Here is a 14,068-nt window from a genome sequence, read left to right as displayed (position 1 = left end):
GCTGTGAATGATGTGAAACAGGAGCCACCAGCTTCCATCGTGCTGCCTTGATCTTTGCAGCAAACTAAACTTAGATAATGTAAAAATACATACATACATACATACATACACACACACAAAAAAGCCAAAACTATACAATAGGCAAAGGACAGTCTCTTCAATAAATGATGTTGGGAAAGGTGGACACTTACATGACGTGATCACTGACCAGCAGTGACCACGGAATACTGCGGATGGCTCATCGACACATGAGAAAAACATACACAGAGACAACCAGGTCCTGTGGGGAAGTAGGAACAGAATGGCCACTCTCTCTAGTGGGGAGCACCCCATTCCCTCGCCAGAGAGGCTTTTTATTGGTTTCATTTGCATAATAATTCAGGTAAAGCTCATTACTCATTGCTAGGAAGTAAGGATCAAACAATAGATAACAAGGAAGTCTGAGGGCCTAATTTGAGTCAGGGTCAAAGAACTGTAAAACTTTGAGGAACAAACTTACTTCTTCCTTGGACCCTTATTATTCAACTGAGATCATTCTAAGCAAAGCAGGTTTCACAGGATTTTACATATTCTTTCTTAGGCCTGATCACCCGGATAACCGCCCTTTCCAGCACAGGGCAGCACCACCCTGTCATTGTTTCAGGCTTAGGTGGAGCAACTGAAGTAAGGCAGCCAAGAAATTAGGAGATTTTCTCACAGACAATGAGAACTCAGGCTATGTCAAAGCCAAGGGGCGAGGGTCCATGACCCCCTTTTGCTGTAGCCCCCAAAGTCCTTCCTTGGGGACCTCCCATGTGATCCTGCCTGTCTCAGATCGTTCCCCCCTTGGGGAATCTTACCTGTCTTTGGCTAACCGACCAAGCATTGGGGGCCAATTATAGATGAAGTAAAAGGAGCAGAAGTGGTGCTCCTGCCAGGAAGATAAGTCTGTCTCCTTGGTGGCTTATGGTTCCAAGGTCATTCCCTCAGCCTTAGCCTTGGTGGGGGTTACAGCTTCTGACACCAGGCAGGGTGGTTCCCAACACCTACATGCAAAAGAATGAAACTGGACCACCATCTACACCAAAGACAAAAATTAATTGAAAATGGATTAAAGACTTGAATGTTAAGACAGGAAACTATAAACATGCTAGTAGGCCACAGCTCCTTGACATAGACATTGGTGATACTTTTCTGAATTTAACAACAAAAGCAAAGGCAATAGAAATAGAAATAAACAAGTGGGACTACTTCAAACTAAAGTTTCTCCACTACAAAGTAAGCCATCAACTTCCAAGTAAAACTAAAACATTTCTCTTCAGATCAGGAACAAAGCAGAGATGTCCACTTTCACCACTCTTATTCAAAATAGTATGGGAAGTACTGGCCACAGCAATCAGACAAGAAGAAATAAAAGGCATCCAAATTGGCAATTTGATTACTCATAGATGACATGACTATGTTTAGAAAACCCTAAAGACCCCATCAAAAAACTACTAGATCTGCCCTAGCTGGTGCAGCTCAGTAAATTGAATGCTGGCCTGAGAACCAAAAAACTACTAGATCTAATAAATGAATTCAGCAAAGTAGCACAATACAAAATTAATATTCAGAAACTGGTGGCATTTTTATACACCAATAATGAACTACCAGAAAGAAAAATTAAGAAAACAATTCCATTTACTATTGCACCAAAACAAGGTACCTAGGAATCAATTTAACCAAGGATGTAAAATATCTGTACTTGCAAAATTATAAGATACTGAAAAACAGAAATTAAGGAAGCTACAAATAAGTGGAAACATATACCAATAAAAAATTAACATCATTAAAATGTCCGTACTACCCAAAGTAGTCTACAGATTCAGCACAAATTCCTATTAAAATACTAATGGCTTATCTCACAGATTTAGAACAAATATTTCAAAAATTTAGATAAAACTGTTACAAAACAAACAAGGGGGGGCCTGGGACAATATACTATTATTGAAAGAAGCCCCCAGGTCCGTTATGTCCGCCGCCAGAGGAAAGCCATCTCTCAATGCCAGAGGTTCATGAAAAGGGAATGTTTATTTTATGCTATACAAACTTAAAGTAGTGACCTAATGTCTTTATCAAAAATCCTAAAGTCCCTTTAAAACACCAACAAACAGACACAGTCCTTCCTTCCCCCTTTGCCCAGTCCAGAGTACCATATCTCAGGAAAGGAAATAAAAGTCCATGGCTCAGGCAGTCCTCTGGTTATTCCCAGTTAGTACTCCATCTTGACTGGGAGACCTCCCTGAGTTCTCGGTATCCTCAGCTGAGTCGCCAGGATCTCTGCTAAAGCCAGGTGGTGGTTCCCCCTTCTAAAGCTGCGGGGGCCCCACTTTGGCAAAGGCATGTGGTCCTCTCTCCCAGGGCCACAGGAGTCCCTACTTAGCCAAAACCGCATACTTCTCCCTCTGTGCAATGGCTGCAAGAAGGGCGGGGGGGGGGTCGCCACTCGGCCAAAGCCAAGTGGCAGTTCTCTGCTAAAGCCACATGGTGATTCTCTCTCGCAGGGCTGCGGGAGTCTCCACTCTGTTGAAGCCGTGTGGTTCTCTCTCCCTCAGTGGCTGCCGCCTCTGGGTTTAAATCCCTGCACCAGTCTTCCTCTGCAGTCCCATTTCCGACTCCTCCTACAATCGGCTACACATGCCAGCACTCATATCCTTCCAACTTTACTGGGCTGCCATCATGAGTCTGGGCAGATGTGGCCTCATGTCATGGAGCTAATCATCTCCAAGCTCCCGCGCAGGCGCTGTAACTCGGGGAACCTGCCCCCCAGTTACATCTTGGTGGGGAAGTTACTTCCATTCCCTTGGCTCAGAGCATGGCCACAGCTATATAACATATCTAAGCAACCAGCCAAAGGCTATAGATATGTTAGATGACCACGCCAGAGGTTAGCTGCAAGGCTGTGGCTATGTGAAACAGCTCTCAATGGCCCTGCTCCACTTGTCCCTTCCCCCAACCCACACCTGGTTGGGGGTGGTGAGGACATCCTAAAATCTCCTGGATACCTTGAGTTCTGGACCCCATTCCAAATCCCTATTTGGGGGCCCCCCTCTTGGCTGCACCCTGTAACAAAACCACACACACACACACACACACACACACACACACACACACAGAATAGCCTCAGCAATCTTGAGAAAGAAGAACAAAGTCGGAGGTATTACACTATCTAATATTAAACTATACTACAAGGTCATAGTAATCAAAACAGAATACTATTGGCACAAGAACAGGCATATAGATAACTGGAACACAATAGAGAGCACAGAAATCAACATCTTTATGGTCAATATTTGACAAAGGAGGCAAGAATATACAATGGAGTAAAGACAGTCTATCCAATAAATGATGTCAGAAAAACTGGATAGGTACGTGCAAAAAATTGAAACTAATTGGGTTGTTCGTCTTCCTGGAGTGGAGTCATGTGAGTTCTTTATATATTTTGGAGATCAAACCCTTGTCCAAGGTATCGTTGGCAAACATGTTTTCCCACATATTTGGTTCTCTTTTCATTTTAATGCTGTTTTCTTTAGCCATGCAGAAGTTTTTTAATTTGATGAGGTCCTATTTGTTTATTCTTTCCTTTACGTCCCTTGCTTTAGGGGACATATCAGTGAAGATATTGCAGCATGGAATGTCTAAGATTTTCCTGCTGATGGGTGAAAGCAAGGGAGAGAGGTGGGCTTTGCAGGGGAGTGGTAATAGGTAAATGCAGATAACTGTAATTGAACAACAATAAAATAATTTTTTTTAAAATTGAAACTAGACCATCACTTACACCAAACACAAAAATACACTCAAAATGGATTAAAGACAAATTTAAGTCAAAAAACCATAAAAGTCCTGGAAGAAAACATAGGCAGTAAAGTTTCAGACATCTCTCACAGCAATATTTTTGCAGATATATCTTCTCAGGCAAGAAAAAGAAGGGGAAAAAATAAATAGGACTACATCAAACTAAAAAGCTTTTGCACAGCAAAAGAAACCATCAACAAAATGAAAAGGGAACCCACTGAATGGGAGAACATATTTGTCAATGATACATCTGATAAAAGGTTGATTTCCAAAATATTAATATATCAAGAACTTATAAGCCCTGGTCTGGTAGCTCAGCTGGTTAGAGCATTGCTCTAAGACACCAATGTTGTGGATTCAATCTCTGGTCAGAGCACATACACGAAGCAAAAAATGAATGCATAAATAAGTGGAACAACAAAGAGATGTTTCTCTCTCTCTCTCTCTCTCTCTCTCTCTCACTCCCCTTCTCTTCCTCTCTCTCATCTATAAAATAAAAAATTTAAAAAACAACTTATGCTATTCAACACCAAGAAGACAAACAACCAAATTTTAAAAATGGGCAAAAACCTAAATAGACATTTCTTCAAAGGAGACATTCACATGGCCAAGAGACATGAAAAAATGCTCAATGTCACTAATCATCTGAGATACAAATTAAACCCACAATTAAATATCACCTGACACCTGTCAGAATGGCTGCCATCAATAAATCAACAAACAACAAGTGCTAGTGAGGATGTGAAAAAAGGGGAACCTTCATGCACTGTTGGTGGAAATGCAGACTGGTATAGCAAGTACAGAAAACAGTATGGAATTTCCTCAAAAATTTAAAAATGAAACTGCTTTTGGACCCAGTGTTCCACTTGTGAGAATATATCTGAAGAAACTTAAAACACTAATTTAAAATATTTTTATTTATTTGTTTGTTTATGGGAAGGGAGGGAGAAAGAGAGGGAGAGAAGCATTGATGTGTAAGAGAAACATCAATCAGTTGCTTCTTGCATGTGCCCCAACTGAGCCAACAACCCAGATACATACCCTGACTGGGAATCGAACCAGTGACTTTTTGCTTTGTGAGACAATGCCCAAACAATTGAGCCATGCTAGCCAGAGCCCAAAGCACTAATTTAAAAAAAGTATGCACCCTTATGTTCATTGCAGTGTTATTTACAATAGCCAAGATCTGGAAATAATGTGTGTCCATCAGCAGATGAGTGGATAAAAAACTGTGATACATTTACACAATGGAATACTATGTGACTGTAAAAAAAAAAAGAAGAAAATAATACCGACAACAATGTGGTGACAGCCAGAAGAAAGTGTGGTAGAATACTTGTGGAGGTGGGCAAATGGGGGAAAACAGGGACAGAAAGAGACTTTGTAGTTTTCACAGAATTCTCTTTGTCCTTTTTATTGTTAGATTTACTTATAAGTATTTGATTCCTCTGATGCTATTGTAAATGCACTTGTTTTCTTGAGTTCAGTTATCAGATTCTACATTGCAGGTGTATAGAAATACAACTAATTTTTTATATTTTGACTTTGTATCATAACATTGTACAACTCAGTTATCAGTTTTAATAGTTCATTTATGGTCTCTTTAGAGTTTTCTCTATGGAAGTATAGGTACAGATAAATTTTTCCTTCTTTTCTTTGCCTGGTCCAATAACTAAAATGATATGACAGAATAAAAAAAGAAAAAGTTAATTTCCTATATATGGGAGACCCATAAAATGTGAGACTCAAGGAAGCGACCAGAGCAGGAAGTTTCTGTACCTTTTGGACAAAGAAACAATAACTTTGGGATGAATTGACAGGGCACAGGGGTTCAGGAGAGGGGCACTGAAAGATGAAGAAATAAGGACTTTTAAAAAAAATAATTGTATTTTTTCCATTACCATTTAGTCCTCTTATACTCTCCTCCTCTCCACAATCACCTCCCCATTGTCCATGTCCATGAGTCCTTTTTCCTTTTTGCTTGATATCTCCATGCCCTAACCTCCTCACCACCAAAATAGCTGTCACCTGCTCTCCATCCATGAGTCTGTCCCCATTTTCCTTGTTACTTCAGTGTGCTCATTAGATCCACATATGAATGAAATCATATGGCACTTGTCTTTCTCTGACTGGCTTATTTCACTTAGAATAATGTTCTCCAAGTCCATCCATACTATGACAATGGGTAAAATTTTCTTTTTTTTTATGGCCGAATAGTATTCCATTGTGTAAATGTTCCATAATTGTTTTATCCACTCATCTACTGATGGACACTGGGCTTCTTCCACACCTTGGCTATTGTAAATTGCCAATAATGCTGCAATTAACATAGGGGTGCTTATGTTCTTTCAAATTAGTGTATAAAGCAATCCAGAAGTGGAATTGCTTTATACAGCCTTCTCATGCTAAATTTGTCTTTCTCTGATGATAAAGAAGCTGTCTACTTGTCTGCTGCATAATGGGTATGTTTCACATGGGAGATTCATCTGCTTTCAGAAGGACAAAGGCTGGTCAGAATGCCCTACTTGAACTAACTGTTTCTCAAGTGCTTTTAATTCAAAATAATGTGCCCACATGCCATGTCTTGGGGTGCAATATTGACAACACAAGACCCCTCATCCAGAAGTAGAGATAATTTTTCATCTTCCTAACATACTGTATGCATTTTATTTATTTATTTATTTACTTATTTATTTATTTATTTATTTATTTATTTATTTATTTTTGTGTAATGGTTCTGGCTAAACTTTCTAATACATTTTAGAATAGAAGTGACAAGACCAGACATTCTCCTTTGATTCCTTATGTCAGGGGAAAGTCTTCTAGTCTTACCATTAAATATAGTATTAGGTGTGAGTTTTCCATCGGTGCTTGTCCATCATAAAATTAAAATTTTTCCTTCTTTTTTGGTATGCTCAGTGTTTTAATCATGAAATGGTACTTGACTTTGTTGAATAAATCAGTCAAGTAAACCTAGGTTTGCTTAAAGAGTGTCATGAATTCCACCATCTCACTTGCTATAGTTTCTATTCATGTTTTCCATCTTTCTTAAGTTTGTTTCATTAATTTTGGTCTTACTAGGAATTCTTCCATTCTTTATTTACCTAATTTGTTACCATGAATTGTTCACTTAATTCCTTTATAATGCTTTACATTTCTGCAATTTCAGTAGTCATATTCACTTTCTTCTGGATTGTATGAATTTGAATCATTCCCCTTTTTCTCTAGATCAATCTAGCTAGAGATTTGTTTATTTTGTTAATCTTTCCATAGAACTTACTTCTGCATTTGACTTTCTATTCCTCATTTCATGAATTTCTGCTCAAATTTAAGTATTTCTTTTTCTCCTTGCTTTGGATATAGTAACTTATCTTTCCAAGACTGCTTAATAAAAAGGTTAAGTTATGGACTTAAGAGTTTTTTTTCCAGAATTGGTATTAATTTTTACAATTATTTTTCATGTTCTGTTTAGAAGCAAGACACAATCTTTAACCATTTTAGACTTTATATAATGACCCTCAATATCTTTAGTAATATTTTTTGTTTTCAAGTCTATTTTGCTGATATTTATATCATCTCACTATCTATCTTGTAGGTGCTATTCACAGATATATCTTTCCCATGTTTTTACTTTCAATCTGTATCTTTAAATCCACACTGTGGTGTAAATGGCATATATTTATGTCATGGCTTGTTTTTAAATCTGCAGTGACAATCTCTTCCTACTTTTACAAAAATGTATATCAAGTGTTAAAATTAAGCTAAAAGGTGTCTACATCTTTATGGGGAGTCGTTCTTGTTAATTACAAAAGTACAGGACTTTCCATATTGCTGGGCTCTGTTTACTTTCACATCCATACATTTCCTGAAACTGTGTTTGAGATGGTAGAAATTCAGTTGATCTGTGATGACATCATCACTCACTGAAACGTCTGCCTGTTACCATAGGCAGCCAACAGTTGGAGAATGAGCCTGGTTGTCTTCTTTGGAGGGGCACAGAGGACACGGGGTACCCTGTGGACTCCAACCCTCTCCCTCAGATGTGCAAACTCTGTGTCCAGTGTTGGGAGGTGAGCTGAGAGCTATGGTATCCCGAGAATTCCTGATGGTGGATCCTGCAGCAAGCTCCCCACCCCCACTACTGTAGACAGTCAGGGAACACTGGGGAGTCTCCCACATTGACCAAGATGGTGCAGGGGGAGGTTCTTACACTGAGCATACCAAAAGGTAGAAAGATGAATGGACAGGAAAAGAAGCCCACCTCTATAAGAAATGCAAGCTTGAGCAGGAAGTGGGGGAACAGTCTTTGAGATGGGAGTTCACCATTCTCCCAGGTCGAGGTACCTAAATAAACCTCTTTCCTTTTGCACCAGCACCTGTCTCACAAGTTTGGCTTTTGTTGTGGGAGGCAGCCAAACCCACTTGTTTTTGTTACAGTTTTCGGCAACTCAGTTGGAATACCATGAACCTTAGTAAGTCTCCAAGGACCTAGGTGAGGGTCTCCGCTGCCTGTGGCAGGCCTATCTCAAGAATGGGGCTGTGGGAACTTCCCAGCAGCTGCCAAGAGCTTTTCTTGCAGAATTTCTCTGCATTTTTTCTCAAGGCATCAGCTGCCTGAAATGCTCAGCTGGTGAAAGAAAATGGGTTTCTGGGGAGCAGACAGACTTCAAGACTGGGTAAGTTGAACCAGGGTACACACTAGGGATTCTATCCCTGCCACTTGGGCTTTGTGCAGCCTGGGCTCATGCCATTTGGGTCTGGTCAGGACTGCTTGCAGTATCAGTTGGTAGGAGATAAGATGCTAGGACTTGCTTGTGGGAGTGCATTTGGACTAAAGAAACTATGGATCCAAGTTTAGTTCATATGTTCCTACTTTGTCTGGGGTCTTTCTATGGTCATGATCTTGGGTTGGTGCTTTTGTGCCCTCAGGGGTTGTTCTGTTTCAACTCCTGAAAAGAGCCGACTGGGCCGAATTTTAGCAGATTGGTCCATATAAAGCTATGATCCAATGACTAAGAAGGAATTGGCTTTTTAAAAAGATTTATTATTTATTTATTTTTAGAGAGGGAAGGGAGGGAGAAAGAGAGAGAGAGAGAAACATCAATGTGCGGTTGCTGGGGGCCGTGGCCTGCAACCCAGGCATGTGCCCTGACTGGGAATCAAACCTGCGACGCTTTGGTTCACAGCCCGCGCTCAATCCACTGAGCTACGCCAGCCAGGGCAGGAATTGGCTTTTAATTGTAACACTGCTTGGCCTATGTATACTAGCAAGATAATTGGATAGAAAAAATCCTTCCCTCCTCTCCTACCCCTATAAGAACTGCAGGCTAGAGCAGGAAGCGGGGATGGTCTTTGAGTCAGGAGTCCAATGTTCACCCAGGTCGTGGCACCTGAATAAACCTCTTTCCTTTTGCACCAGCACCTGCCTCACGAATTTAGCTTTTGTTGCGGCAGGCAGCCGAACCTGCATTTTGGTTACATACTCACGTGGAAAAGTTATATACACCCCAGACTCCTTATTATGTTTTGTTCTTTTTTTATATTCTATCACAGTCCTTTCATTTATAAAGGTAGGTATCATTTGTTGCCCACCTTTCTCTTCCACAAAAATATAAGGACTAAAAGAACTTATATCATGCCAATATTTCCAAATCTGACAGTGCCTTGATTATCTGTGTTGAATGGCAAATGGTGACTTTAAAGTGCATGGTATGGGGGCTTGGGGGCGGAGGGATTGGGCAAAAAAAGAGAGAGAAAGAACTCATTGACACAGACAACAGTGTGGTGATTGTGGGCTATGAGCAGAGATGGAAAAGGATACGGGGGCAGGGGGCAGTAAATGGTAATGGAAAAAATAAAAGAAAGATAAAGTGCATGATATAATCAGGAATACCAAAAGGTTTGGTTGAAATAGTGTTCTTCTCTTTCTCCATTGCTAGGTTTGTGGTTTTTTAATTTAATCACAGAGGCCTTAGTTGAGTCATAAAAGAAATAGTAAATATACTGTGCACTGCACTTAGAAATAAATTTATATTTTTAACTGAGGTACTTTACAGTAAATGGTGTCTAATGTACCATAAAAAATACATCTGCATTTAAATAAGAAAAACAAAGCTGTTGCAGAAGACTAGTTAGTACCTGGCCTGAAACCTTCGCAAGAGCAAGTCCTATCTTGGAAGCTCTTGCCAAAGAGGAAAACATCACATACCACCTTCATCAAAGGTAATCAGTGACCAGGATGTACCAAAAATTATAATAGTATTTTATAACCATATCCCTAAAAATGATAAAAGATATAGTTCCAAATCATAATAATGACCAATATTCCCTCTTCATGCTAATATCACTGACTAGAGCTTCTTATGAATTAAGATTGGCTCCCCTATACTGTGTCTACCTTCCAGAAAACAAATATTATGAATGGTAATGACAGAATAAAGTTTACCTTTTCACAGTATTCAACACAGAAAATGTCTTGTTTCCTTGAATAGAAATTATAACCTCTTATACAATATTTGTTAGCATTCTACAGTTCAAGAAACAGTTAATAAAATGTTTGTACAAAATAACAAGAGAAATGTTTGACAAGAATGCGTACTTTTAATCACATGCCATCAAACATAAGTGAAAATACTTTGAGGGATTACATTGAGCTATAAGTAATGGAAAATACCCAGCATTCCTGACAGAAGGGAAGAGCTTATGGTCCTATTAAAACACCAGATCAAGCCAAACACTGCAAAATGCAGTAGAGAAAAAAACTCCTATGATTTTTTTCAATTTACAATTGTAGATGTCATGGTGAATGCAGAACACATGGCCACCAGCACTATTCACAGCATAGGCTGCTTCCTATACAGTGATCCCTCAACTACTGCGGGAGTTACATTCCAGAGACCCCCGCAATAGGTGAAAATCCGCAAAGTAGTGGCATTATATTTATTTTTATTTATATATATTTTAAGGCTTTATAAACCATTCCCATACTCCTATGAACCTTTCCCACACTCTTATAAACACTACATATGCTCTTAAACACTTTCTACACTCTTACACCTACATAATTTTAACAACATATAAAATTCTATATGGGTACAGTATACCGCAAAATCCCGAGATATAGCAAAAACTCCGTGATACAGAATTAGATATATATATATTTTTTAAAGACCCGCAATTCAGTGAAGCTGGAATAAGTGAACTGAAATATAGCAAGGGATGACTGTACATATTAGACTGTCTATGGACATAATCTAGAAGTGAGGGAAATCAGACAATTGTCTCGTGCATGACCTGGTGGACACAAGAGAAGTTACAGAAAAAGCCAAACTCTAATGGATCTTAGAAGTTAATCTTTTAAAAACACCAGTGGAGAGGCAACTATGCCTCTAAGAATATGGAAATCAAACAGATTGTAGCCACTTTGAGAATACTCTTAACCAGAAGGGCAAAGAGTCCAAAAAAATGAGCTGGAAGACGGTGTCCTTGAAGCCCCTGTATACTGGTCTCTCTCCCCGCATGGTGGATCCACAACGGAACTAATGCCGTCCTTCCATCTGCCGCCTGAATCTAATGCAGGTAAGGTATTGGTAAAGTCTAATTTGGAACCACAGAGAAAATGAGTTGTGGAAAATCTAGTTCCTAACATTACCTACAGGGAGATATCCTCAAATCTAGATTTTTTATCATATCACAGGTATCTCACCTAAAATCAAAATATATCCAACATGCATCTCAGGAAAAAAAATCCAAAAGTACAAGATTAAATATAAAAGTAATAAATATAAAAATATATTCTTTCATAATCTTGACATACATAAAAATGTACTCCAACTTTTTATTGGTAAGAAAGATCAGAAAAACCTTTTATTCCACAACCTTCTGAAAAGTTTTGTCAGTAAGAAAAGAGAACATATATAATGCACCAGAGATACACACAACATTCCACAAAGCCAGTAGGAAAATTCAAACGGCAAAGTCAAAAATAACAAACTGCCATTTTTCAATGTCCCCTTAGCACAAAACAAATAATACATTATAAAAATAAATGAATTGCATAGTAGAAATACACTTGAATTCAGACAACTTAAATCCAGTAGACTTCAAAAAGTAAATAGACATTATTAACATAATAAAAAATCACTACTTATTAATTTGTAATATTTTTAAAAGACAACTCCCAAAATTATATCACTACAATACTCACTTCTGAAAGTATTTACAACAGGTTTGGCCTGCATGGGTTCACTTATCAGCAGCAGTTCAAACCCTTGCTGTTAAAGCATAAAGTACAGTTTTCATTCGTGGTTGAGAAACCACATGGAGAAGTGGCTTAAATTATACAAAGACTTTTGACTATGTGGGCGATTGGTGCCTCTAGTCCCCACGTCGTTCAAGGGACAATACAGTAGAAATCCACATTCCAATAACATACTTAAAGAAACTTGGGAAATAATTATTTATCATTTTAATAACTCTTTCACCTTAGAGTCTTCTGGAACATTATATAGAAATTAATTTTCATCAGGCCTTATCAGGTTATTTGCATTTTCATTTCTTTCAGTGGGAGTTTTCACATGTGAAGATGTGGACAAACTGAAGTCTTTCCCACACTATTGATATTCACTAGGTTTTATTCAGTGAATCCTTTCACGCCTTCCTAAAGAGGAGTGATCTGATCGATAAAAACTTCCCAGGTTCTTCACATTTAAATGTTTCTTCTGTAGTGTGCACTCTCAAATGTAATTGAAGGGTTTTGTAACAAGTGAAGGCTTTCCCACATTCCTTACATTTAAAAGGCTACTCTCCAGTATGCTTTCTTTTGTGTACTTGTAAGGAACCAGAATTTCTGTAGGCTTTGCCACACTGCTTACATCCATAGGGTTTCTCTCTAGTGTGAATTCTTTCATGTCTTTGATACCAGCTAAGTTGAGTGAATGCTTTCCCACACTCCTTGCACTGAAAAGGAGTGTTTCCAGTGACCATTTTCATGTGTTCTTGAAGGGAGCTGAGGTAACTGTAGGCTTTACCACAATGTTTACATTGATAGGATTTCTGCCCTGTGTGGATCTCTGTGTGTTTTTGCAAGGACCTGTACTGTTTGAATGCTCTTTCACATTCCTTACATTTATAGGGTTTTTCTGCTATGTGCGTCATTCTGTGTGATTCTATGGAGCTGTAATATCTGAAGGCCTTCCCACATAACTTGCATGCATAGGGTTTCTCTTCAGTGTGACATTTTTCATGTCTTTGAAGACTTTTATAATTTCTAAGGACTTTCCCACAGTATTGACACCTACAGAGATTCTCGTCAGTGTGGCTTCTCTCACATGTCTGAAGAGAAGTTGAAGAACTAAAGGCTTTCCCACACACCTTACATCTGTAAGGAACCTCTCCAGTGTGTGTTACCGTGTGTCTTTGAAGGATTTTGAGCCACATGAAGGCTTTTCCACATTCCTCACATTTATACAGTTTCTCTCCATTGTGAGTTCCTTCATGTTTTTCAAAGCACTGAAGAGAATTAAAGGATCTTTCACATCTGTTACATTTATATGGCTTCTCTCCACATTTCTGATCCTCAGACAGCGTATCTCCAGTGTGACATCTGATTTGCCTATTATGGGATGGATGATCCATGAAGACTTCCCCATATGCTCTGTATTCATATGGTTTTCCACCAGGAAGAGATTTCTTGTTCAGATTTCTCTTGGAATAAGGGATTTGGAATAAAACTGACATTTTCTCCACATTGACTAACCTTTTCCCCTTCACAGATTTTCTTTAACACAAGAGTTCTGTAAAAACCAGGAAGCACATTATTAATGATTTTTATTAGTTCTTTTATATTTATTATTAAAATATTTGAATATATTTATGATTTATATTAAAAGTATAGGTTTTATGTTTTGCCTGAATTATTGGAAATTTAATATAATTAAGGTTCTGCAAGACAAGTTCCTCCTCGCTATTAATAAAACTGATATTTATATACAGGGTTTAAGAATGCTGATTTTTTGTGATCTATCTTGCAAATGCTGACTATTTATGACATATATAAAAATGCAATTCGGTGAAAATATTTTAAGAGGTCATACATTTAAAGTAGGCGTTGTTTTGCTTGCTTCTTTTTAAAATTTCATAGAGAACAGATTTCTCACCTGAAACACAGCTTTTTCTTATGAGGGAGACTAGCCTTTGTTTTGGCCCCTGGTTTTTGGACTGATTTTCTATGTCATGATCCTCCCACTTTTTACCT

General features: G+C 38.5%; 1 protein-coding gene across 1 annotated transcript; it reads right to left on the bottom strand.

Annotated features, from left to right (window-relative positions):
- Nucleotides 1-12,612: 12,612 nt before the first annotated feature.
- LOC123828531 (zinc finger protein 791-like) lies at nucleotides 12,613-13,551 on the bottom strand. Its single transcript, XM_045853583.1, has one exon. The coding sequence runs from the start codon at nucleotides 13,549-13,551 to the stop codon at nucleotides 12,613-12,615; it is 939 nt and encodes a 312-aa protein (XP_045709539.1).
- Between the last annotated feature and the right edge of the window lie 517 nt (nucleotides 13,552-14,068).

Source organism: Phyllostomus hastatus, unplaced genomic scaffold (assembly GCF_019186645.2).
Source record: "Phyllostomus hastatus isolate PE091 unplaced genomic scaffold, TTU_PhHast_1.1 phas_contig_98, whole genome shotgun sequence".
Taxonomy (NCBI): Eukaryota; Metazoa; Chordata; class Mammalia; order Chiroptera; family Phyllostomidae; genus Phyllostomus; species Phyllostomus hastatus.
This window is presented reverse-complemented; position numbering and strand designations above follow the sequence as displayed.

Bases quoted from the DNA above. Each gene is read 5' to 3' on its own strand.
- LOC123828531 (XM_045853583.1), bottom strand. From the start codon at position 13,551: ATGTCAGTTTTATTCCAAATCCCTTATTCCAAGAGAAATCTGAACAAG.